This window comes from Phalangium opilio, unplaced genomic scaffold (genome assembly GCF_054372755.1).
Source record: "Phalangium opilio isolate 3A_F unplaced genomic scaffold, DU_Popi_V2 ptg000041l_1, whole genome shotgun sequence".
Classification (NCBI taxonomy): domain Eukaryota; kingdom Metazoa; phylum Arthropoda; class Arachnida; order Opiliones; family Phalangiidae; genus Phalangium; species Phalangium opilio.
This window is the reverse complement of record NW_028324165.1, coordinates 6,093,678-6,119,360: the sequence shown is the minus strand read 5'-3', so window position 1 is coordinate 6,119,360 and position 25,683 is coordinate 6,093,678. Positions and strand designations below refer to the sequence as shown.

Genomic DNA, 25,683 nt, shown 5'->3' with positions numbered 1-25,683 from the left:
ATGTCGGAAACGCGTGAGCTTGGCATTACAGAGTACTTGTCCTTTGCACGCGCCCGGCTCTTGGCAATTTTAATCCCATTCTCCATCCCTCGCTCCTTGCTTATGTCATGGCCAACTTGGAAAACCCTTCTTTCGGCTTAAGAAGGCCCGCCAGTTTTGCTTGACCGCCATGTTAAAAAAACTTGTGTCGAAATGCGCCCCTAGTGGCCTAGTTTCGAATTTCGAAAAATTATGAAATAGGACTTAAAATGTAAATTAGAACTTACTTGAATTATCATTTAAAATTCAATCTCGAAAATATTCGCTAAATACATTAAAAATTCAACTTCCAAAACAATATACCCTAATAAAAAACTGCATTACGAGGAAATCTCGGCTGATAGCGCCATCTATCGACAAAAGTAGGAACTGGGAAAGCTTGCATTTTCTTGTAGTTTTTTCAAGCTGGTAGGCTTTCTAGAAACCCCTGAAAGAAGGTGTTCCTAGTTGGCCATGGTTTTGTAGTAGGAAGTAGGGTGATGTGACTCGAGTGGGACCCCTACTGTTTCTTCGTTTCTTTTTGCTTTCCCCTCCGTGTCTAAACTGTCTATGTATTTGGCGTTTTTTTTTTTTTTTTTTTTTTTTGTTCCTTTGCCAAATTTCTCTGCACGTTCATTTTCTCTCTCATCCAACAAACTTCTCACTCCGCCGCATCCCTCATCTTGAGCTTCCTCGGAATCCGCCTGATGACGTCGAAGGGGAATCTTTATGGGAGCTTGGGAAGCATAGCTAAGCGTCTTCTTTATAAATTGTTCAATTTATTTTATTTTTTTCTTTTAAAGTGATAATGAAATGAAGTAACGAATTTTCTTGGGTTGTTAGTTAATAAGCAAGGTCGTGTTACCTACATCTTTTCATATTTGGTTTATGTGAAGTTGATAAATTAGTTCAATTTTTAATTTGTGTTTATCAACAATATTAAATTAAATATAATTAAGTTGATTTACTATTGCCTACGCTCGTAAATGAGTGATTTTTTTCGCTTGTCTGCAGACTGTTTTAGTTACAATGAAGGCCTAATCTAATGCGCAGGCGCCATCTAGTAGTATGTTAATGGACCATTTTCAAATGTAAGGGATAAAATAGTCTGGTGTTTAATTGATCACCTCTGTCTTGTCTTCTCATGACGGAATATTTATGGGGATGTGGACTTCAAACAAAGTACTTTTGGTGGACTGGTATATTTGAAGCCCTATCTTTCGTCTTTACGTTCACAACTTCACATGCCCATCGATGTTCGTTTTAACCCTAAGTCAAGCAGACGACACTACGCCCCCCCCTTTTTGAAAAGGGTCTCTTAACTTCACATGCCCATTAATTTTCCTTCTTAACCCTAAGCAGACGACACTACGCCCCCCCTTTTTTTTTGAAATAGTTGCTCATATATTTTTAATAATTATTAGAAACGGTTATTTGAATATTAAAATTTTATATACTTCACAAGCACTATTTCTTCTTACGAGGTTTAACATTATATATTAATGAGCCTCGGGAAATATAACCTAATATAATTTCAAATGGGTTCAAAAATTGAAATAATTTCTATTCACTTCTAAATAACATTTGTACCCTAACGGCTGTTTGAATTTATTTCTATGATTTAAGTGTACCTTTAAATATTTCACTCTATGCTTGTTTTAAAAATTCTGGGAAACCGGCATTTTATTTACTACCATACTTAACGCGTATATACAAGATCAGTTTGCAGTTAGCAAAAAACCGATAGTTGTGTTAATACAGAGCGTTGAACCTTGGTAGTTGTTTTGCTAACTGCTCATGAACGGAAATACCACCGACTTCTGTCTGTTGTAAAAATATGGGTTGGTTTTGGGTTTAAGCTCTTGTTTTATTTGCGTTTTGGGATATTTATTACTTAGAAGAAGATTAAACTGAAGTATAAAAAATCCTTTTTTAGCCATATCGTATGATGTATATCTACGATGAGGCTCTTAGTTTGACCTGCCCTGTAGTAGTAGTAGATGTAGTAGCGCCACAGTCCTGCCTTTGGCAGTATGAAAATTTTAGGTCGTAATTTATTTTTTGTTTATAGGGAATGAGAAGCTTCGTTTGAAAAACGTCTGATTTATATAACAAAAGATAGAATTAATTTCTGTGAATTCAAAAATATCAAGCTTTTAATTCTCCGATTTCTGGTTATTTCGCAATATGCATTTGAAAATGCTTCAAATGAAATTATTTGAAATCCACTTTATATGAAAGGCTGAAACGTTTCCCGTAGGCCGACGTCACAGATATATTTTTCACGTGAGATGGTGCCACTCTCTCCGCTATCAGAACCAGAGTTTAGACTGGCGAGAAGCTCGAGACGCGTATAGGATTCCCGCGCTTTTTTTCCTCACGTCATAGTGATGTCATCAAACGGGAAAACAAGCTCGACAAGACAAAGTTATTGATATATCGAAACTGAGTTTTCGTGATTTTTCAATGGATTTTAAAAATAGAAACTTTGGTTCAATTATATTAAAATCTTGATAGAGGCTTTAAAGTGTAACGTAATACAACTTTGGTGGTAATATGAAATTGTAAATTCGTATTCCCTTTAAGCTTTAAACATCTGAGACGTCCGTCCATTTAGTTCATTAGGGATGGCCTGGGAATACATAAATTTAGGTTATTTCAGATTACAATTATCAAAACAAGATTTCAAAGGTTTTTACAAACCTTATGGTGCTTCAACCTTAGTCCTACGGTCATGACATATTCACAAAGAAATCGGGGTTTGACTCAGGGTGGCCAAATAATTATGGGGTTATTCTATTTTTCACAATTGTGGAAATGTTAAGAACTAGTTTGGTACTTCAATCTCAGAGGTATGGCCGTCGGCCATGACATATTCACAAAGAAGTCGGGGTTTGACGCTGGGTGGCCAAATAATGATGGGGTTATTTTATTTGTCACACTTAAACTGTCAAAACGCGGGTTCAAAGGTTAAGAAGAGTTTGGTGCTTCAGTTTAGATTTGGGGGGATTCTTTCATGATTGTTACCTATAATGGACCTGTCCATTAATTCCAGAACAGAATCAAAGACCACCGAGGCGCCTTCTCGGGCGATTTGGCCGAGGGGCTAGTCATTCGCCAAAATTTCTGAATTCGGAATTTATATGTGAATTCCGTTGATTACTGAATGAATTCCTTGATTTCCGTGATTACGATTATTTTAGGCGATTTCCATAATCTTTTCACTGATTTCCCGTTATTGCCGCTGATTACTTGTGATTTCTGTTTGAATTCCAATGAATTCCGGCGATTTTTTTTTTGGTTAATGAATTTCGGTGAATGCAGTGATTATTTATATTTCAACTGTTTACGATTTTTATTTTGGATTTTCGAATTCCTCGATTGATTATACGTGATTATTTCACGAAATGTGTGATTTTCGAGGTGATTACAAAAGATTACTACTAATCATGTGATTATTTCTGATTTTCTCCATATTTCACGTGATTACCAGTGATTATCGGAGATTTCTGATTACCTTTGATTACCCACAAGAATGATTTTGATTGAAGAATTCTAGAAATCAAGTAATCGGTTTTGTGCACCTGATTATTCAAGTGACTAACCCCTCGGATTTGGCCCAACCTCCTGCCGCGTGTAGTGAACTAGGGCTCCACCTGGTGTTTCCTCTTGGGCCCAGGTAAATAACCCCAAGATAGCGATCTTCGGCCTCACCTGTGTTAGTTTATCTGCAAAGAATAAACGGAATGGTTTATAACACCAAAAAAAACCCCCTCGTTTGTATGAAACGAGATCCTTGATTTTCCATACAACACATTGGTACCACCCTAATCCTAGCAATGAATAGTTTTTACTCTCAACCCTTTGGTTGGGTTTTTACTATGCATTCAGGTGTTTTTTCTTATCTGTCCAGTGTCCAAGGTGGTATTTCTTAAGAAAATTCAATGAAAGCTCGTTTTGAAAGTTTTTATTTGAAAAGAAAGTTTTATTTCAAAATTGGGGTCAAAGGGGTGTGACCGTGTGTGGTTTTTAGCTTTGTATGGTTTTCGTATCTTTATTTTTTTCGAGGATAGCCGATAGGGTTTAATCTCTTGCAGTTTTGCAGTGGTCGAACGAAGTTCAGTGGGTTTTTTTCTCGGACAAATTTTGCAGGAGCCAGTATTGAATTTGCGGTTTATGACTACCTATTTTAGTTAATTTAGGTTGTTTAATTGTGTGTGTAGAGTTGTGAATTATCGCGAGTTGTTATTTCAATAATTGGAAGCTTCCTTAAAATCGTAAGTTAATTACATTTTATTTTTAAATGCCGGTAAACGTGTTGGTTAGGCTTAGCGACTGTTTTTGATCCCACGTTGAAATCTGTACTAATTAAAATATAAAATGGATTTAAATTCAAAAATGTGTTAGATAAAATGTGCCTTTACGATCTGTTTTTGTTCCCACGTTTTAATCAAAATTAATTAAAATATAAATGGCATTAAATTCTAAAATTTGTTAAAGAAAATGTGCCTTTACGATCTACGAATGTGAGATTGAGTTAATTTTGATAAAATTTCTCTCATTTTAATTGTTATTAATTAACTCTGCCCATATGTTTAATCGATGAATCAGTTTTACATTAATTTTCATGTGAATTAACTAAAATTGGATCACGTTCAAACTATTTGAATCACTAACTCTTGTGGTTGTTATTTGACATGTTTTGTAGCCATATCATATTCTATTTTTCAACAAAACCTAAGGCATGGTACCATGTACAGGGTGTTTCTGATAAGTCTGCCATAAATTAAAGGGTGTGTTGCGTTCTTGTGATCAAACTGAGCTCGAAAGTGTCAAAGAACATGGGGACTGTCTATAATAACATTTCATTTAGTTACGGAGATATGTGCTTCCAACCATTGATTGACCCCTAAAACAAAGAAATGTTCATGTGGAGCAATTAGCTCTACTTTAACCGCGTAGGCACACTTGGATAAATTATAGGTTCAGCAACGTTCTTAGATTGAAGTCTGTCCCAAATTTGTAGTCTTTAAAAACTTCCTCTGGTCCAAATCCCGTTGTTGCTTGGACCAGTTTTTAAATTCAAGAAATGGGGTTACTGGTCCTTGGGACCTGTGTTTATTAATTGCAAATCTATAAGGGAACTTAGGGGGGGGGGGACTACTAGGACCAGTTTATTATTTTGGACACTAGGTGGGTCACTGGTTGAAAAATATTCTTATTTCCCAGACTTGTTTTAGGGGCCATTGAAATCACAAAATTTTAAAAATATTAAATTAATGATGCTAAACAACTAAATTTCTCCGATTTGGTCGTAATTTGACCCATTTTGTAGCCGTGAGATTTTTTACTATTTAAGTACAATTCTAATTTGGGGGTGTAAAAAAATATTTGCGGTTTAGTGTTATATTAAAACCCTCAATGTCTGTCTGCTTAATTATTCTTGGTATTATTTTTTAATCGCGGGTCAGTTTTAATTAATAATATTTACTTTTACTGTTTTGCGCAACCATCTAATTACCCGTTATCATAATTTGAAATACAAATTTAATTGCTTGTTTTATCAGTTGATGTAAATTTGATTATTTTCCTGGCGAAATAATTTTGTCGTTTAGTTTCCGGAATAGATAAAAAATCCGCGAAACATTTTGTAGCTCATAAAAAAACAACTGATAAGCTCCGTCGTTTCCCGCTTAAAACTCAATTTGATATCCCATTATTTGACTCGAAATAAAGCGCGAAAATTTGACCCTTTCAAGATTGCAATTTAAGATATACACTGTATATAAAAGTTCATTTTAAAATTTCAAAATTAATGGGTGAAGATTTCACTAACAGATAGGTAGGATGTATAAAATCATAAAACGTATGTGAATAATAGACAAATCCGTACATTAGATTAGGTTTTACCTTGAGAAATATCAGGGGAAAATTGAGGTTTTCCCTTGGAAAAATATCGGGGGGGGGGGGGAAATGGTAGTTTTACATTTGAAAAATATCGGGGCAAAATGGTAGTTTTACATTGGAAAAATATCGGGGGAAAATGGTAGTTGTCTGGAAAAAATATTGGGTGGAAAATCGTAGTTATCTGGAAAAAATATTGGGTGGAAAATCGTAGTTATCTGGAAAAAATATCGGGTGGAAAATCGTAGTTTTATCTGGAAAAAATATCGGGTGGAAAATCGTAGTTTTACCTTGAAAAAAAATCGGGTGGAAAATCGTAGTTTTACCTTGAAAAAAAAAATCGGGTGGAAAATCGTAGTTTTACCTTGAAAAAAAAATCGGGTGGAAAATCGTAGTTTTACCTTGAAAAAAAATCGGGTGGAAAATCGTAGTTTTACATTGAAAAAAAATCGTAGTTTTACATTGAAAAAAAATCGTAGTTTTACATTGAAAAAAAATCGGGGGAAAATCGTAGTTTCACCTTGAAAAAATATCGGGGGAAAATTGTAGTTTTACCTTGGAAAAATAACGGGGGAAAAATCGTACTTATAACATAAGTTTATAAATATGTTCCATAAGTGTGTCACTCGTTAATGAGAGCTTGTTTTTCCTCCATGCATGAAGTGATGTAGGTCATAGATTCTCGTAAAGCGACGCCTAGTGAGGCGCTGTCAAAGGCTTAGTACAGACTAAAGAGGAGGATGGACTGCAAAACCGAGTGTAGTCAATTCTCACGTCGTTCTTGAACTAGCTCTCATTAAGCCTCTAACATTACGAAGTATGGGTAGTGACATACTTATGGAACATATCTTATAAACTTATGCTTATAATAATAAACCCTGTCATTATTGTTTCTGTATAATAAATGAATGAAGTTGACAATATAGAAAAAAAGCTTGGTGATTTTATTTATACTTCAATAGAATACCTTTTGCTCATAAATCCTAACAAGACCGAGCTATCTTTATATAGGCCTAGGCCTAGTTAAGCATTTGAAGACTCAAATAGTGGGGCCCTAGGGAGGTCTAGGATACACGTTTTTTTACCTGTAAATGCATGAATTATTCAATCCTTTTCTCGCTTTACAAGTTGGGCGACGAGTCGTGGGATCACGTACTAAGTTGACCCTTGTCCTTTCGTGTCTAGTTTAGTTCATGACCCCGTAAAGTCGCGCTTGACCTCCCTTAACACGCTACGTCCAATAAAATTCAAACTCGTTTCACTCTGAAAATAGTTTTATTTTACACGGTTTCTATTGAAGATGAGTTTACTCTTTTCAGCTTGTATTTAATTATGTTTCTCATAGGCTTATTTAATTAATATATAGTTATTTTTATATTAATTCAAAGATTAATAAAGCTGTTGTTATTGACTATTATAAATATCCAATCGTTTTATTTGTTACACTTAGTTTTTTTTAAATCAAATGTTTTATTAAATATTTTCGTTTTTTAATCTTTTGCAGGAAGATCAAATGTGGATTTCTTCCTGAAATTATGTATTCATGCTTACCCATGCAATAATTGAGGTAAACTATTTAACTATACATCAAGAAGCGATATCTAGTTTACTAGGGAGAAGGTATAATTTCGCCACATTTCTAGCTTTATCTCTAGTCCAAACGTAGGTCCGGAATAAATCCCCGCCTCTAAATTACAACCAGTATCTCATTGGTTCTTGAAAACTCACGTCAGTGCGTCGCGAATGACGAAAATTACGTATTTTCCGACTGAGGAGAGGTGAAATAGCCCGGCCTCTTTTTACGGATGGCGTGCGAACACTTAGGCATCTTATACCTTCTTCCTAGTAAACTAGATATCGCTTCTTGTTTACACCTTGGAAATATACAGGGTGTTCCAAAGAGGGTGTTGTAGGACCGAAGTGCAATGGGTTCTATGGAAAATTCGAATTGAAAATGTTCTGATATTTTGTCTAAAAGACCACAGTTTACAATTTAGGAATGACGTGTTTTACGGATGACCCCTTACTTTAATTAGTATTGTCTTTCACTTCTTTAATTTTAATTAATGGGGTCATCACTAAAACACTACAATCATAAATAATGTCATAGAAAATTTTCGACTCAAAATCGCCAATAGAACTCGCTGTAAATTGATCCTATCACCCTTTTGGAAAACCCTGTTTATTGCTTTATTTCTTCAACAATATTTCAATTAGGTAAAAAGTTTAGATCAAGGAGGGAACTGTTTACTTCCGGTTTTTGCCCCAAATATTTAACATGAATGTTGGCGCCAAGACTGCATTGTTTCCAGCGAAACAGTTTTCCACATTTGGAAGTGGCATTTGTAGACGGAAGTAGTTTAGCTTCAACTAGCGTAGCTGTGACATTAGCTATCCTCTTACCTCCTTACCTTAGCCGGGCCCAACCAAGAAGGTCCAGATATTAAAGAACTGTCATATTTCAGTCCCAAATACAGTTTCTACTAAAGAGTTTTTTGGCCTTTGCCCACAGTGTTGCCAGGTCGTTAGTGAGCCAAGAGATAGAGTCATCTCAGAAGCCTTAGTGTGACGTTACCCATGCTATTGACCCATAGAACCAAAACGGTGCCAAACAGGGTGGGAAATAAGGATTTTTTAGTAACTGGACATTAGACCAGCGACCCCCCTGTCCCGGAATAAATAGACTGGTCCATGACCTTTGACCAGGGCACGTTGATCGCTAAACTAAAGAAGTCGGCAATTAAAATATTTGAGTTAATGACTGGACTCTGGTTACCCTTGAATTCTTTAAGTGGACCACTGACCCCCCCCCCCCTTCGGTTTAATTTTTAAACTGGTCATTTGCCCTGTGCCACCGCCTTATTTCCCACGCTGGTGCCAAACATGGCCGCCCATTGCCAAAGCCAAGCCCGTGACGTTTTACCTAAGCACTGAATTCACAACTGAGATAGCTCAATTTCAGAAAGAAAGGATAGCAGTTCAGAATTTTAAGCTGATTACAATCTTTAGAAAGTGTTATCTAGTATTAGATTATAATTATTTTTAATTTTTTTATGTTATATTTTTTATAATTGATGTTTTTCCAAACATTTTTTTTTTTTTTTTTTGAACTTTGTAAGTGAAGTAAGCGTCTCTTACGGAGGTTTGTTGGTTATTTTTTCTCGCTAAAGCCGTTGGATAACACCCGTTCGGGGAGAGGTAGACCGACATGTCGCTGGTGGACGGCAGACCGGCTCAATATGGAGTTAGCGTCAAGCAGCTCCGGGAGCTCATGGAGACTCGGGGCAGGGAGGCTGTCGAAAGGATACGAAACGAATACGGAGGTGTTCAGGAATTTTGTAGGAAGCTTTACACATCGCCTACCGATGGTAAGTGTCTCGCCTTAAATTACGTTTGACTTAATCCAAAGTTATCGTGTAGAACAGTACTATCATGGATAACTTATTAGTTACATAGAAGTTAACCTTCTTCTTCTAACTGGGTGTTCCAAAAAGGTTGTAGGACTGAAGTACAGTGGGTTCTATGTAAACTCAATTTTGAGTCAATAGTGTTCTGTGATATTTTTCCCTAGGAGCCGCCGTACGATTGGAGGGTTTTATGGATGACCCCTTAATCAAATGGCTTTTTTTCGGGGGGAGTAGCTAAGATTCGTGAGTTAATTTACGTGGGCATGTTGATGGGTTCAATACAGAAGGAAAGCCGAAACCCACCACCAATATGGCTGCCATCGTAAGACTTAGGGGACGGTGTGACGTACTGCTCAGCCAACAGAAATCCAGTCTCCATTAGCATTGTGTTATAGACTCCTAACGTAAATTTAAGCGGTCATCCGTAAAGAACAGAACGGAGCTGTTGGGTTGAAGTTGGGGGGGGGGGGTCAAACTGTTAGTTAGCATATTGGTTAGGGCCAAGAGATGGTGTTTTTCCCCGGTACTATAGAGTAATTGTAGTATAGGTATGCAAACGTCAAAGCCTTCTATCTCTTAGCTTAGTGTCATCCCCCTACTGGGTGCGTACAGTATCCCCTCTTGCAAGAGCCCGCCCAGAGGGAGGGATACACAGTCTACACCCCTCTCTACCACCACTAGTCCATGGGCGGACTTAACCTCAACGGCTCCGATGACCCCCTTCAATGTTTACGGTGTCCCTTATAGCAAAATGTTGTACATTTTCAACTCAAAATTGACCCTCATTGTAGTTCGGCCCTACCACCCATTTTTGAAATATAATATGCGGTATAAATGACGTTTTTATGACTAGTATTAACTTAATTTGAATTAGAGAATTAATTTTGTTTGCGATTTTTTTTTTATTTTAGGGCTAAGCGGGTCTGCGGCTGACTTGGAACACAGACGGGAAACGTTTGGTCCCAACTCTATCCCACCCAAACCTCCCAAAACATTCTTACAGTTAGTATGGGAGGCGCTACAAGACGTAACGTTAATTATTTTGGAAGTAGCGGCTGTCGTGTCGCTAGGTCTCGCCTTCTACAAACCACCTCCAGATGTAGGAGGTATGTATGACCCAAGCTTGGTACACTGGTGGATGTGTTCAGCATCAATTGATCTTCTGTTTTCCATCATTGAACACAATAATTTTTTTTTAAAATGAATATTGTTTTGTACTTTTCAGTTCCAGAAGAAGGGGAGGCGGAAGCCGGGTGGATCGAAGGTGCTGCAATTTTAGTATCCGTAATCATCGTTGTTATAGTAACGGCGTTCAACGATTATACCAAGGAGAGACAATTTCGAGGATTGCAAAACAGGATAGAATGCGAACATAAGTTTACTGTGATCAGAGGCGGGGAATTACTACAGTTACTCGTTAATGAAATCGTAGTAGGGGATATATGTCAAGTGAAATACGGTAAGTACCATTTACCCTCTTTCGTATTTTTACTCCATTAAAACATACATAAGTTCATGAGATATGTTCCATAAGTTTGTCACTGGTAACTTAGAAACTGGAGCTTGTAATTTTTAAGTGACCTAGGTCATAGATTCGAGGTAAAGCGACATACGCCTGGTGAGGCACTGCTGTCAAAGGCTTAGTAATAATGCTGACTAAATGGGAAGATGGACTGCACTGCTAAACCGCGTGTAGTCAATTTCTCTATAAGTGTCATTCTTATGGAACATATTTTATAAACTTATGATTAAAATATCAAACGGGGTAGCCATTTTCTCATTTGCTTGAAGCGAGTGGTGAAGTTTAGTGTTTTTTTTTTGTTCCGATTTTTAAACCTTAATAAATCGTGTTCGAAAAAAAGTGTGCATTCATCACGTCACAAAAATTAAAAGTGCTGATTTACTACTTTCAATGCAATATATATTATACGGAAAACTTTGGCAAATGGGAGATAATATAGTTGTAGCCCACTTGGACAGAATTCAAAAGTGAATGTGAATGGTCGAGAAACGACGAGTGGCTAAAAGAGCGCCTCTTTTTAGGGTAGAATGTGACTAAAATAGCAATATTGTGGAAAAGGTGGCAATAATTTGTGAAATTTTGGATAAAAACGTATTCAATATAGTGATATTTGGGAAAAGGGGCATTTTACTGGGTTTGTAATAACAAAAACAGGCGAACATTTATCCACTTTCACTCTGCTTTTTTGCATTGTCCCAAATGAATTTGCAAAGGGGGTTGACGAATTTAATCCCATATTCTCTGTTTTAATATCATTAAATGGAAATTAGTGTTGAATCTCGACTACCATAAGGTTCTAATAGTTATAATAAATAATTCAAAATTGACTGTAATAAGCCCGTCATGGGTAATAAGCCCGCACTCGCCATCGCCAGCACCACTTCACTGCCCGTGTGGTGAATGACTGGAACGCGCTCCCCCCCGCCCTCCTCGACTCTCCTGGCCGAAAGTCGTTTCGACTCGCCGTCTCGACCTGGCTCTCTTCCGTCCCCTAACCGCCAGTGTGTGTGCCCGTGTGTCCATTAGTGTTTTTTTTAATTAATTTATTTTGTTGGTTTTTGTTTTTGTTTTCTTTCTGTTCATATTGTTCTTTTTTATGTGCTACTATGCTGTTTTTGTTTTTACCATGGAGGGGGGTTGTACTCAAGCCCTGGTGGCTTCACAACCCTATCCCTCGAGTTCCACTAAATAAATAAATAAATAAATAGGGACTTGCTACTTTGCCAGTACTACGTCATGCAACCTAACTCTAACTTGCATGAGTATGACGCGATAAACAAGCAATAATTTGGAAACGGTATCGATGTTTTAGATGAAAACCTGTTAAGTTTAGGGTTATATTGGAAAGGGGCAATTTATTGAACTCTAAATAACAAAAAACGGGCGCACATTTAGCCACTTTCTTGAGGCTTTTTGCATTGTCCAAAATGAATTTGCAAAGGGGGTTGACGAATTTAATCCTATATTCTCTGTTTTAATATCATTAATTGGAAATTAGTGTTGAATCTCGACTACCATAAGGTTCTAATAGTTATAATAAATAATTCAAAATTGACTGTAATAAGCCCGTCATGGGTGATGACGTTATAATAGGGACTTGCTACTTTGCCAGTACTACGTCATGAACAAGGGGTTCTAACTGTCATGTAATTTAAAAATTGCTAATGATTTTCTTTATTGTTGTATTTATGCAGGCGACTTGCTTCCAGCGGATGGTATAGTTATCCAAAGTAACGATCTGAAAGTAGACGAAAGTTCCTTAACAGGAGAGTCTGATCATGTCAAAAAGGGGGAGGCCACCGATCCTGTACTTTATTCGGGTAAGAGATCTTTTGCTAACTACTAGGTTGAATATGAGTATTTTTTGGGGCCCTGGCCAAAGATTTACTATTTAAGCTTAGTACTCGCGAGTGTAACGAAAAGATTTTAATTGTAAATAACGAATTAGTCATTAGTTGAAGGGGCAACATTCAGGAATAAATTATCTTTCTGAATATTCGTAATTTAGTCTCTCGTCAAGTATTATTGGGTCTTGGGAAATATTTACTACTAGAGTACTCACGCGTACTATTTAAGCCCAGTACATAATACTAGGCCTGTGCGAGTCCAGTTTTTTAGGGTTCGAGTCGAGTCTCGAGTCCTTGAAAAAGCTCTTATAGAATCTCGAGTCGAGTCTTTCAATTGGTATCGAGACTCGATCGAGTACTCGCCTTCATTCGAGTACTCGCACAGGCCTACATAATACCATGGATAAAAGATGCGCGTGAGCAAATTTGTTTTCACGCTACAGGATAGGCAACTCCCTATTTCCGACGGCAGTTTATTCTTATTATTCCAGCTTCGGTTGTCAGCACGCGCAAACCTAGGTCTCAATGTAACGTAGCTTTGTGCGTGCTGACAAGAGACGAAAGAAATATCCATTTGTCCGAATCGAAAATCTCGAGATTTAAATCCTGCAAATGAGTATTTATTTCGAATAAGTTGCCGTCGGAAATAGGGAGTTGCCTATCCTGTAGCATGAAAACCAATTTCCTCACGCGTATTCCTTATCCATGACAGTACTCACTCGCAGCAAAATTTAAGCAGTAAATTGTGAAATAGTCGTTAGTGGATATTTTCTTTTCAAAAAAGGTTTGTAATTTCAAAAACGCCGTTTATTTCTTAGGTACCCATGTCATGGAGGGAAGTGGGAAAATGGTGGTAACAGCAGTCGGAGTGAATTCCCAGGCTGGTATCATCTTCACCCTCCTCGGTGCTGCCAGAACGGAAGATGATGCCCAGAAAAAGAAGCGAAAGAAAGGTGCTGTAACCCAGTTTCTATTTCGTTTTATCATGTTCGACCCTAACTCTTGAACCCTTAAGCTCGGAATATAGCCCAATAATAACATAATGGGTTTAATAATGCACAATGCTACAGCCCCGACCCCTCAAAATAGGGTAAAAAAAATAGGCAAAAATTCAAGAAGCCCCCAAATGCCTTTAATTGCGCATAAAACGGTTTTTGGCGTATTAAACCAGTATCCTTCAGTTCAGTTCAGTTCCGCAGAGCACTTGAGGCTCCGAAGAGTACGACACATTGCACATCAAAATTATGGCAAATTTTAAATTACACAATCTTAATTTTATCAATAAGGGGTGCTTAAATGACTCAACAAGCGTCCTTTAGGATACCACGTGTACTTGAATCTACAAAATTCACCCCACAGTAAGGTATGTTCCATAAGTTTGTCACTGGATACTGAGACCTTGTCATGAAGTGACGTAGGTGAAACGTCATAGATTCTGGTAAAGCGATGCCTGGTGAGGCGCTGTCAAAGGCTTAGCATTACGAAGTATAATACTTATGGAATATATCTTATAAACTTATTGAGGAAAGCTTCTTTGTACGAAACATTTTAGTGGGCTTATTAAAACCATAAAATTCTTGTTGATTCATTTTAGTACTCCTTCTGTAATAGCTCAAATTTGGGTTTAAATAATATTTTTCAAACTTCGTTTTATTCCGCAAAAGCATGAGTTGGTTGCCATCCAAAAAACGAAACCTACTTTATCCAAATTTCTTCAGTTTATGTGTATACCACATCAGTTTAGATAATATATGGAAAATTGAATTGGACCCAAATCAAATTTTTCATATGTATACTATTATTCAGTATATTTGAAAATGAAATTATTTACATTGCATGTGATGACAGTCATGACCACATGTACACCCCCATCCCATTTAACTTTTTCGAACGAAATCTTAAGCGTAATACCATGAATTTGTGGATATATTAGTGTTGTGTTCAGGTGATACTACGTGAAGAAGTTTTATTGCTAAACAAATATCAGTTAAAAGGTTTTTGACCCTCATGAGTACGTATTTAATATGGCGTATTCCAATTACCTGCTCACAGTGAGCATGTATAAGGAGAGTCAAAGCGGGAGAAGGGAAGGCAACTAAAACGGCTCAGCCCAATCTATCTCTCACGCGCACCTACCTCGGCGCACAGCCCAGGAGTCAGACGTCACGTGATCCGTTAAGGTCGAGCTAAAGCCAACTTGGGAAGGGGGGAGGGGTTGTTCATATGCCTTTAGTTTCTGCTCATTTCCAAGCAAGTGTTTCAAATAAAAAATTTCAAGGCTTTACAAACCGAAAGACAACATTTCAAAGATTACAACAAAATTGTGAAAAACTTTTATTTTTGAAATTACATTAAGTTAAATGACATTAAATTTAAAGTTACTAATTCCAATATATCTTGTCTTTCCGTCGTTTAAATTGCATAAAATTTGCATACACGGGCATTTACAACTACGCTAGTGGTTAATCGAGACACTTTTGCAAAATGTCAATTATGTAACTAATTAGGCGAATAAATTAGTTAAATAATTGACATTTTGCAAAAGTGTCTCGATTAACCACTAGCGTAGTTGTAAATGCCCGTGTATGCAAAATTTATGCAATTTAAACGACGGAAAGACAAGATATATTGGAATTAGTAACTTTAAATTTAATGTCATTTAACTTAAAGTAATTTCAAAAATAAAAGTTTTTCACAATTTTGTTGTTATCTTTGAAATGTTGTCTTTCGGATTCAAAAAGGGTAAATACAAAAAGACGGTTACTGGCTCACAGAGATCAGAGTGGTTAACTATAGCTTCACTGTTGCGCCTATTGCGCATGTGCAGAGAATTTGGTCTCTCCAAGCCTTCATCTCATACGTGCTCATTGCTGCTCAGAGATCGCTGGCTACTTGCTCAATTGCGTCATAAAATCTGGCAGAGGGCCAGGATAGTTAATTTCAGATTGCTCTGTAAACAAAATATGCTTCATGTTCGGAGCATCTTATAGTGAATTACAATGGAACATAGAAAATTTCCCAGTGCGCTTTCAGAGTGTCCCAGACAAGTAAATGGAATAAGTTAATAGTAGCCACTTTTTTATATCATCGCCTTGATCATGGAAACTTCTCATGTTTATCACTGAAAACTGAAGCACAACACTAAAATCTCTTGAAACCCCATCGTTATTAACAAAAAAAGGTCTTTAATTTTGCTCCAAATTAAAGTCGGAAGTAAGCCACTGAAAACTGCGGAATAAATTTTACTTTCGATTTTAAAACCTGGACAGAGCAAACTCGAAGACACTCTATTGGTGTTATAAAAATCTTACAGTCCCTATTGTATCTTATCGTTCCAATTGCATTTTTCAAAATGTACCACCACCAGAATGATCCATTTAGGTGTGTAACCTCGGACCACCCGAATTTATTATACGGCTTGTACCTCCCCATTTTTTACTAGGGCTGAGTGTCGGGAATTACCTATAATATGGTGTTATCCACCACCACCACGCGCGTTTAAATGGCCACATCGACTAATCTTTTTTGACTATTTTCCCGTTTATGCCTGCATGTAATCTCAAAATACAGAAGCCAAAAAGAATCGTAAAAAGAAGAAAGATGGCACAGGTGATTATTTGTTTGTTTTTTCCGTTATATTTTTAAAACAAACGACAGATGACAAATTTTGGTCCCCCATCTCTCTGATACTTGGGTGCATGCATGTTCATAAGGGAATAAATAACCTTTTAAATAGGATAATGTAAAGAGGATTTTTATGCACTATTTTGGATAGTATAATAGTTTTAATTAAATCTAGATGTCGATTGTACGGAAATTATCCAATCAATTTAGACATAATAGTTAGTTGTATTGGTATGAAATTGGGAGATTGGCCACGCCTATTAATGTAATATAGATAGTGATATCTCTCAATACGAGGATAGCATGATCGAATTATTTGGTAAACGTCATTGATACGTTGTTCTTCGTTTAATTATTTTCGTTTGATGATGCTACAAGATGTGGTTTCTATACTGTCACAAAGAGAGCCCGATTAAAAGGCGTTCGTAGGGCGACAATATGCGAGGATACCTAGAATGGTTTTTAAAGCGTTATATTTTGAAGTATTAGTGTTACCAGGGATAGCTTTAATTTTAGAAGTAGGAATGGAGAACGGCTAATTAGTATTTACTTCAGTCCGACTCATAGCCCAGTCCCTCCCTCCAACACGTAACGAAAAGTTTAAATGATCTTATTGGCTCTTTTTTTTTGGAGTATTTATCGAGTCCCACATATTTACTTATCGAGCATTAATCGAGTAAATTTTTAGAAAATAACGAAGATGTTCAGTTTTCTAATATCTAATATTTAATATCTAACAAGTTTAAAAGAATGTTAGTGAACAATGAAACATGAAACGGGTTATTTTCAAAATAAATGCTCATGAGCACATCGTCTGCTAAAATTATAAGCCTTGGATTCGAGTATTTAATTAGTTACAAAGCTAGTAGAATTTTTCTCGAGCATTTCAATATGTTCTTATAGAGTATCTAGTCTAGTACTCGAACATAACGAGTACTCGCACACCATTGGTGAAAACCGTGCCCACACGCCATGCCTTTATTATTGCGTGGCTTCCAGCTCCTGGATCTAAGTCTTCATACAAGTCGTTCTGGCTCGTAGTTTAAATTATTAGTGGTTTTTTTAGGATTTTTGATTGAATACGCTTTGTGGTTACATCTTGCGCTAACAAACGAAAAATTATAAACGAAGACACTGTAGTTAATGACAAACCGTCAGTATCTCCGATACGCTATTAATTTGAGTGACTTGGAATATATTGGATAATTTCTGTTAGATCCGCATCTGATATTAGGAAATTATTACGAACTAAGATGGTTACCGTTCAAGCGTAATCGTTTAATTTGTCCAAGATAACAATATAATCAAACGCGAACAATTCTTAATTCCGGTGTTTAACAATGTGAAGTCTGTTATTTAGTCTGGTGAATTATGATGTGTATTAACTGTGTTTTGTAGAGTTGTGTTTTTAAAATGTACTAAATAATGGTAACCATCTTAGGGTTGCGAAGCCCGACTCCCTATAGTTAGTTGAACGATTAGTTTTAATTGTTATTGTAGATTAAAGAAAGTAGAAGCCCGATGTCTTTAGATAGAATGTTTTAGTATAAGAATCAAATCAAATGAAATTAGTAAATATCTTAGCTTTATAAAATGTTTTGCAATTTTATAAATCGAAGATCTTTATTCCTTACCAAATTAATTCAATTCATTCAAATTTCAATTTGGTAATTCAACTTACAACTGGTTTTAAGCATTTGTAGCTTAGGTTCATATGTGTATTTCACTTAAAAACCAACTAGTTAAGTTTTATCGTAATAATCTCGAAAGATCGTTTTCGATTTCACAAGAACGTGTATATTAGAAACGTTTCAAAATTTCGATGTTTTACCGATGCCTTCCAGTCAATATTTTGAAATTCGCCTTATGTTTAATCAGCGCCACCTAAGGTGTAGCGGCGACTTTGGGAACTTGAAAAAATCGCGACCAATCAGAGGACGCTGTTTGTCCGACTATTTTTTTTATTGGGGATATTTGGAGAAAAAAATGTTTAGACGAGTGTGATGTAGATTTTAACCATTTTCGGCAACTAAAACGGCTGATTCTCGTTAAAACGGTTAGAAAACTGGCAAATCGTGTTATTCTCGAAGATATATAAGCGTTTAAAACAAGTAAGACAACTTTTTATTCGTTTTATACCCGTTAAATCCATCAAATCGCGTTAAGCCTTGGCTATTTCTTGCAGCATTTTCCATTGATTGACGTCGTTTTCACTGTCCAAGATTTACTTTTCGAGAAATTTAACATTTTCTGTGAATTTACTTAGATCGAACTGTTTTGTTTTTGCGTTAAATACGTCCTAAGCTTCATATTGTTCATAAAATCTTCATGATGGCTTTGCCAAAACGAAAGCTGGCTGACGTTGTGTCAGCGAAAGTGAAGAAAAAACCGTGTGCGTTTACAACTGCAAGTACTTTGGGAGATGATTCTCCTAGGTTGTATTGCCTGTGCCAGCAACCAAAAGACAACTCCAAAAAGATGGTGCAATGCTCATTGTGCGTAGAATGGTACCATCTAACTTGCGTGAATTTGGATGAAGACAGCCTGGACTTAATAGATGATTATATGTGTAAAGCATGCATCGACGTAATGGTTGTAAACCCAAACATGTCAAAAGAAGGTGAATGAAGTTGCTGATATTCATTATGGCCACCAGCCTTTTTGAAAATAAACCAAATTTGTTATTTCATAAAAAGGACTCCTTCGTTTACAAGGAAGAGTTACCCCAAAGGAAGGATGGGGTGAAAACGTATTTCTAACAGATTTGTCAGATGGGATTGCCGAAAGTCACTCAAAGACAAAGCGTGAGAAACAGGAAGGATTCATGCTTTTTAGGGAGGAGAAGATTTTAGGTATTCAAAGCAACAGAAAAGGTATGTCACATTATGACATTTTGATTGATTGAGATTAATTAGAGTTGAACCGGTGCTCTAGGAAATGTCATTTTCATAAGAGCTACATGTGACGCGGATAGAAGACCCAAAACCTACAACATGTTTGCCTGTTTCAATATCGCCAAAGAACCAAATCAATTAAAATGGATAGCATGCTCTTGCCCTGCGGGAAATGACGGTGATTGTAAACATTCGATAGCACTTTTATATCAACTCATTGACATCGTAAGAATAAAAGCTGAAACCTTGCCGCTACGTGGGACGTGCACCAGCAGGCTTCAAATGTGGCATGTCAAGAAACCAAAAACAGACGAGCCGTTTCTTCTTAGTGATTTGGAAATTGTTAAACACGACCCAGCCAAACCAAGGAAAGCTCTTTTAGGGTGCGCGGTTCGTACGTTTAATGTGTTGCCACCGGGGTCTCAACCGATATCTAAAGAAAAATTGGAAAATTTCGTTAAACTCTTTGACAAAATGGACATAAGTATGCCAGTCATCGGTACAATAAAATCGAACGAGTGTATTCCAGTCCAACCTAAAATACACCAAAATACATTTTTGATCGACAAGTTGTGGGAATGGGTAGCTAAAACTCCAACGAGGGAAAGGAATGAAAATTTTCTGAACATTTCTGATAATGAAATTAAGGTATTGAAAAGTATCCAAGTAGATTTAGCTGGATCAAAATATACTGAGGTTAAAACTCGCTTACAAAGCCGCTCACATTATTGGCATAAGCAGAGGAGTCATCGGCTCACGGCATCCATGTTTGGAACTTTTGTAAAAATGCGAGATGAGACTGATCCAGTAAAAACATTTCAACAAAAGAGGAATTTTGTTACAGCGAAATCATTGGATCATGGGTTGAAATACGAGCCGGCAGCTTTCTCGTTATTCACACAGAACATCAAGACCCAAAGCCACACTTCTGTTGGATTAATTGTCAACCCGCAGTTTTGTTTTCTCGGAGCTAGCCCTGATCGCCTTGTATTGATTGAAGATCAACTATACCTAGTAGAAATAAAGTGCCCGTACGCTATTTTTAAGAATAAGGAAACTATTAGGACAAAAGCTGCCTCTGGTAATTTTTATCTCTTTGTGGATGAAGAAACTGAAGAACTTGAGCTTAAGAAAAATTCGGATGTGTACCATCAAATTCAGGGACAGCTTCTAGTTTGCAATATGCCTGTGTGTTTTTTGGTGGTATTTGTACCACCTGGTGACATTGAAATTTTGATGATAATGAAAAATAACAATTTCACCAACGGCAGCTTACTTCCCAAACTTTCTACTAAATATTACATGCATCTCTTACCATCCTTTGCCAAGGAAATGTTTGAAAAACCAACTGAGTAAGAACGTAACTGAAAATTTGGTGTATCATCCTAACCATTTGTTTTAAAAAATAAAATCTTTATGTCTAAATGATAACGGCAGTAGGCAATGGGACCTGCCAAAACAAAACTCCCAATGAGTAACGATCAGGCTGGGAAATAGCACACTTCCTCTGGTCCAAAACCAGTTTATTAATTGCTTGGACTAGTTTTTTAATTCAAAAAGTGGGGATTACTGGTCCTCGGGACCAGTTTATTAATTGCAAATCTATTGGAGCACAAAGGCTGGGACCAGTCCGGAGACCAGTTAATTATTTCGGGGACTAGAGGGGTCACTGGTCCCAAGGACTAGTTTAAAAAATATCCTTATTTCCCAGCCTGGTAACGATGTGGTGTTTCTCGTGTCACATCTTTTTGTAAGCCTTACGAATGAGCCCGTTTTTATTAAAACCTCTCCAAAAACATAATAATAATAATAATAATAATAATAAAAAGCTTTTATTAGGATATACCTTTAAGTCTGAACTTATTTACAAAGGTGTCCTGTAGTTTAAATTATTTTACACTTCATTATGTATATTCATTTAAAATTATTTTACACTCCAATATTTATAATCATTTAAAATTATTTTTCACTTTAGAAATTTTAAAATTAATTATCTTTAAACCATATCTTGTTTTATGTATTGGTTAAGCCTGTTTTTAAAAACATTTATAGACTTTTCTGTTTTGATGTCCATCGGTAGATAGCACAATCTACTTTTAATCCAATTTTTGAACCAGCTTACCGGTGAAATTTGACAAATGGCAACATACTACATATATTTTCTCGAGCATAGGTGTTAAAGTCAATGGAATTTCTCCTTTCAAAATTTTAAATTCTTTAACCCGACCAATAGCTCTTTCTATGTGTATTCTGGCAAAAGCAATCTTGCGTGTTTCGGAGAGTTGTGATGCGGTGAACTGGTCACGACCTTGAAGAAATTCAGGAATGTATAGCTTCAGTTTCTTCAAAGCAAGTTCTTTAGCGATATCAAAACCCCGGTCAGCCATGATACCGTCACCTTCTTCCAACATGTCCAAAAGGCCACAATGAAGAATAAGTTTTTTATCAGATGTTCTTCCACAGTATAGGTTTGAACAATAAGTTAAGTGTCCTGATCCAGCCATTCCAACAAGCGCTTTGACCGTGTTGCAATGCTTATAAGCGCTGAAGGTTTCTCGTTGAGCTTCTGACGCAGATGGTTTTTCAAGTTTAAACTCTGTACAGTCTACGATGATCCGTAAATCTGGATAACGTTTTTTTATTTTGGCCGAGGTCAACTCGAGAGCCCTTTCCAATGAAGCAAAAACTGGTAGGTGAAGGCAACGTTCGTAAAGAAACAACACCCACGTGTTAATTATTCGTGAAACATGCCCTTGCGACAAATTATACAGATCAGCTAAAAACTGTTCCTGGGTTCCCAATCTTAATCGAACCAGTGTCAAGAAAAACTCCTCTATTGGGTTTAATTTTCTAGGACGGCCGGGCTTGACAACTTCATGAAAGTCTTTATCGGTGTTATCTCTTATTTGGTTCGTTTCCTGACCAACATAGTTTAATTTTGCGCATTCTGGTAACAGAAGTTGATAAAACGCCCAAAAAACTTCATATGAAGGGAAGCCTGTATAAAATCTAATAGCAGTATCATTGCTAACAAATCTAGTCACAGTAAATTTTTCTTTGGCACGCAAGGATAGTAATTCTAATTGTTTTCTCACAAGTTGTACTTTGCCAGGGGTATTAGGAGTGTATGTAGATTTCAAAGAAATTCCGCTGCTAGGTAACGACAAAGATTGGCTTGACTGCACCGAGGCAATACTGCTTCTCTGAGACTCAGATTCGAGCTCATCAGCATCGTGAAGGCATATAATATTAGGTAATGGGTTTTCTGGGTCGGGATCTTGCAACTCCACCTTCTTAATATCACCGCCATTTGATTCCTCAAGCTCTTCCAGATCAAAAGACAAAGCTCCCATTTCTTCCAAAATTTCAGTTCTTTGTTCAGGGCTCAAACGACAGAAAGGCTGTTTCGGAACGTGTTCATCAGTTTCAACCATTACGTTAGTATTCCGAAATACAGACGGACACGACTGAGGTTTTAAGCGTTTAGGCTTTGGTTTAGCGGTGGGGAAATAATCTGATTCTATGAAATGTTTCGAACAAACTCGGGCGCTATACAGGTCGGTGGGCAACGGTCCTAGTGCGTTAGTTATGGCATCAATCCATTTTTGTTTCATTGTGGCGTCTTTTGGGAAAAAATGGTAAGAAAGGGATTTCAAACTGTTGTTGCAGCATTTTAAGAAACAACGGTTCTTTGATGCCATGTTTCTTTAAGTAAAATGTTAAATTTCTCGAAAAGTAAATCTTGGACAGTGAAAACGACGTCAATCAATGGAAAATGCTGCAAGAAATAGCCAAGGCTTAACGCGATTTGATGGATTTAACGGGTATAAAACGAATAAAAAGTTGTCTTACTTGTTTTAAACGCTTATATATCTTCGAGAATAACACGATTTGCCAGTTTTCTAACCGTTTTAACGAGAATCAGCCGTTTTAGTTGCCGAAAATGGTTAAAATCTACATCACACTCGTCTAAACATTTTTTTCTCCAAATATCCCCAATAAAAAAAATAGTCGGACAAACAGCGTCCTCTGATTGGTCGCGATTTTTTCAAGTTCCCAAAGTCGCCGCTACACCTTAGGTGGCGCTGATTAAACATAAGGCGAATTCAAACGACTAGTTGGGTTTCGTGAAATATTAAAACATCTGAACTGTAGAGAGTAGACTTACTGCACGAAGTACCTAACTGAAAATTTTTAGCGTCGTAAAACTTACCAATTCAGTATATTACAAGGCATAATCTACATAATTTCTGTGTAAATTTAAACTCAATGCATGGATATGTATCCTAAATGAATTTCCTGGATTGATTTTTGTAGTTCTAATTGTCTGATTGTATCTAAAGAGAACTAAGACTCAACAATAGGAGCTGCTATTGAGGAATACCCACTAGGAATTCGTGTAATATACGATATAATTATTTGCTTGACACTAATATTATGGGCGAGTGATAATAAGTCCATTTAGGGCAGTTTCGGGGTTACGATGTAGAGACACGTAGAACTGTTGGTCTTAAACGTAGAAAATTTAACTGATTACACATTTGGAAAAAGAAAATAGTAAAAAGCTGTCTAGTCGAGCCCAAAGGCGCAAAAGTAATTATTAAGATATTTTAACCAAAAAGGTTTTCTTGTGAATTTAAAAATTCCCAAATTATCTCGTCAGCCAGTTTTGATCTACGCGTATCAGATGTTAGATGGTCAGTTCTCTTTTAAAACAATCATACAGTAATATACTTGAAATGCTAAAATTCTAGGAAATTCATGTTCACCATAAGTCACTTAACAACAATAACTTCATTAAGTATGACAATGATAATGGATAAAACATAATTCCCGTCAACCAACACGTTATTTTTTAAAAATGTTCTTAGAATCGATCTCTGTTAAGTCCAGAGATAGTACTTTGATTTTAGAGTTGCGCGAAACATGAATATCAAGTTTTCACCTATCAATAACAAGGTACAACAAAACCCTCTATATAAAAATAGTTAAGTGTCATACTTATTGTTATTGAGTTACTTATGGATATACTTAATATCAATTGCATGATAAATTTCAATACCTTATATTCTACATTTATGTATTGTCGTTATTATATTGTTTTATTCATAACTTATGCCAAATATAATTTGAGCAAAAAGCTGTGGCCATCGAATTTTGTGTTATGTGATCATATATACGATTTTTGTGCATGTGTAACGGAGTGTTTATTTTTGTGTTAAATTTTTATTACATATCTCTATATATTTATATATTCTCGTAAACAGCATGTCGTAAAGACGCTAACAGTACCAAGGAATTATCCCCCCTGACTCCCCGTCTAAACTCTCCTGACGAACCGTTGGATGGTAATTGTTTTTCTACCCCTCTTTTGTTTCGTTTTTTTTAAACCGTAGTGACCAATTTTTTTATGTAGTATTTTTTTACGTTTAGATTTAAGTCAACTGTAACCCATTTTAATTTATAATTTTTAAAAGTGAATTTACGAAGAACAGTTAATTTTTTAATGCATTCCATGAACTGGTACGAACAAAATTATACATAGGAAGATTAGACGCTATTGTAATTCCAAAACGGTTAATATTTCATCATGTCGCCCTTAGTTGCCAGTTATTGTACTTTGATTGAAGATATATCATCGTTTAGCTTATACAATCGTTAGGTTGTGAGAGTATTAAAGCGAATTTCGGCGCCCGTAACTTGTCGGCGGCTCCCGGTGGCGCCCGTAAATTGTCGGCGGCTCCCGGTGGCGCCCGTAAATTGTCGGCGGCTCCCGGTGGCGCCCGTAAATTGTCGGCGGCTCCCGGTGGCGCCCGTAAATTGTCGGCGGCTCCCGGTGGCGCCCGTAAATTGTCGGCGGCTCCCCGTGGCGCCCGTAAATTGTCGGCGGCTCCCCGTGGCGCCCGTAAATTGTCGGCGGCTCCCCGTGGCGCCCGTAAATTGTCGGCGGCTCCCCGTGGCGCCCGTAACTTGTCGGCGGCTCCCCGTGGCGCCCGTAACTTGTCGGCGGCTCCCCGTGGCGCCCGTAACTTGTCGGCGGCTCCCCGTGGCGCCCGTAACTTGTCGGCGGCTCCCCGTGGCGCCCGTAACTTGTCGGCGGCTCCCCGTGGCGCCCGTAACTTGTCGGCGGCTCCCCGTGGCGCCCGTAACTTGTCGGCGGCTCCCCGTGGCGCCCGGAACGTGTCGGCGGCTCCCGTAACATGTAGGCTAATCTTCTACAAACCAATTTTACATTGCTAATGGGCATGGCAGGAACCAATCGGAAACCGTCTAGAAGGGCGGAGCTAAAACTAGTCTTTTCCTAGCTTAGCAGGCAGTTAACTTCTTGGGAAATAAATATATCAATGGCTTTCTATTAGTGAAAGAAGTTTCGGTCCAACACTATCTCTTATTTATTAATGCTTTACGCACCACGTGATTCATATCTAGCCAGTGAAATCGCGAATCTCACCCCCATCAATCTATTG

At 37.2% G+C, this 25,683-nt stretch overlaps 3 protein-coding genes across 9 annotated transcripts in view; 2 read left to right on the top strand and 1 right to left on the bottom strand.

Annotated features, from left to right (window-relative positions):
* Positions 1–25,683, top strand: part of PMCA (plasma membrane calcium-transporting ATPase 3) — a 111,925-nt gene that overhangs the window by 59,939 nt on the left and 26,303 nt on the right. For 4 of the 7 annotated variants that reach the window (XR_016365827.1, XM_089835367.1, XM_089835369.1 and 1 more), the window contains 8 exons: positions 7,427–7,489; positions 9,093–9,290; positions 10,241–10,435; positions 10,555–10,788; positions 12,546–12,671; positions 13,517–13,651; positions 16,269–16,307; positions 24,484–24,564. Coding sequence is in view for 6 of the 7 variants with exons in the window: in XM_089835367.1 (XP_089691493.1) it covers positions 9,131–9,290; positions 10,241–10,435; positions 10,555–10,788; positions 12,546–12,671; positions 13,517–13,651; positions 16,269–16,307; positions 24,484–24,564 (970 nt within the window). In the remaining variant the exon portion in view is untranslated. Of the gene's footprint in view, positions 1–7,426; positions 7,490–9,041; positions 9,291–10,240; positions 10,436–10,554; positions 10,789–12,545; positions 12,672–13,516; positions 13,652–16,268; positions 16,308–24,483; positions 24,565–25,683 lie in introns of all 7 variants that reach the window. The other 3 variants (XM_089835368.1, XM_089835371.1, XM_089835372.1) reach the window with 3 other exon arrangements.
* LOC149679581 (uncharacterized) lies at positions 18,181–21,057 on the top strand. The gene is made up of 4 exons (XM_089835384.1): positions 18,181–18,433; positions 18,508–18,942; positions 19,019–19,195; positions 19,257–21,057. Exons 2-4 carry the CDS (start codon positions 18,651–18,653, stop codon positions 20,570–20,572), a joined length of 1,785 nt encoding a protein of 594 aa, XP_089691510.1. The 5' UTR covers positions 18,181–18,433; positions 18,508–18,650; the 3' UTR covers positions 20,573–21,057.
* On the bottom strand, positions 21,032–23,327 carry LOC149679580 (uncharacterized). The gene is made up of 2 exons (XM_089835386.1): positions 23,069–23,327; positions 21,032–22,994 (listed from the first exon to the last, which is right to left on the bottom strand). Exon 2 carries the CDS (start codon positions 22,915–22,917, stop codon positions 21,313–21,315), a length of 1,605 nt encoding a protein of 534 aa, XP_089691512.1. The 5' UTR covers positions 22,918–22,994; positions 23,069–23,327; the 3' UTR covers positions 21,032–21,312.

Excerpts from the sequence above, each read along its gene's own strand:
- LOC149679581 (XM_089835384.1), top strand. The coding sequence starts at position 18,651 with ATGATGGCTTTGCCAAAACGAAAGCTGGCTGACGTTGTGTCAGCGAAA. Across the intron at positions 18,943-19,018 it reads CCCAAACATGTCAAAAGAAG|GACTCCTTCGTTTACAAGGA; the intron begins GTGAATGAAGTT and ends TTTCATAAAAAG. Across the intron at positions 19,196-19,256 it reads TATTCAAAGCAACAGAAAAG|GAAATGTCATTTTCATAAGA; the intron begins GTATGTCACATT and ends CCGGTGCTCTAG.
- LOC149679580 (XM_089835386.1), bottom strand. The coding sequence starts at position 22,917 with ATGGCATCAAAGAACCGTTGTTTCTTAAAATGCTGCAACAACAGTTTG.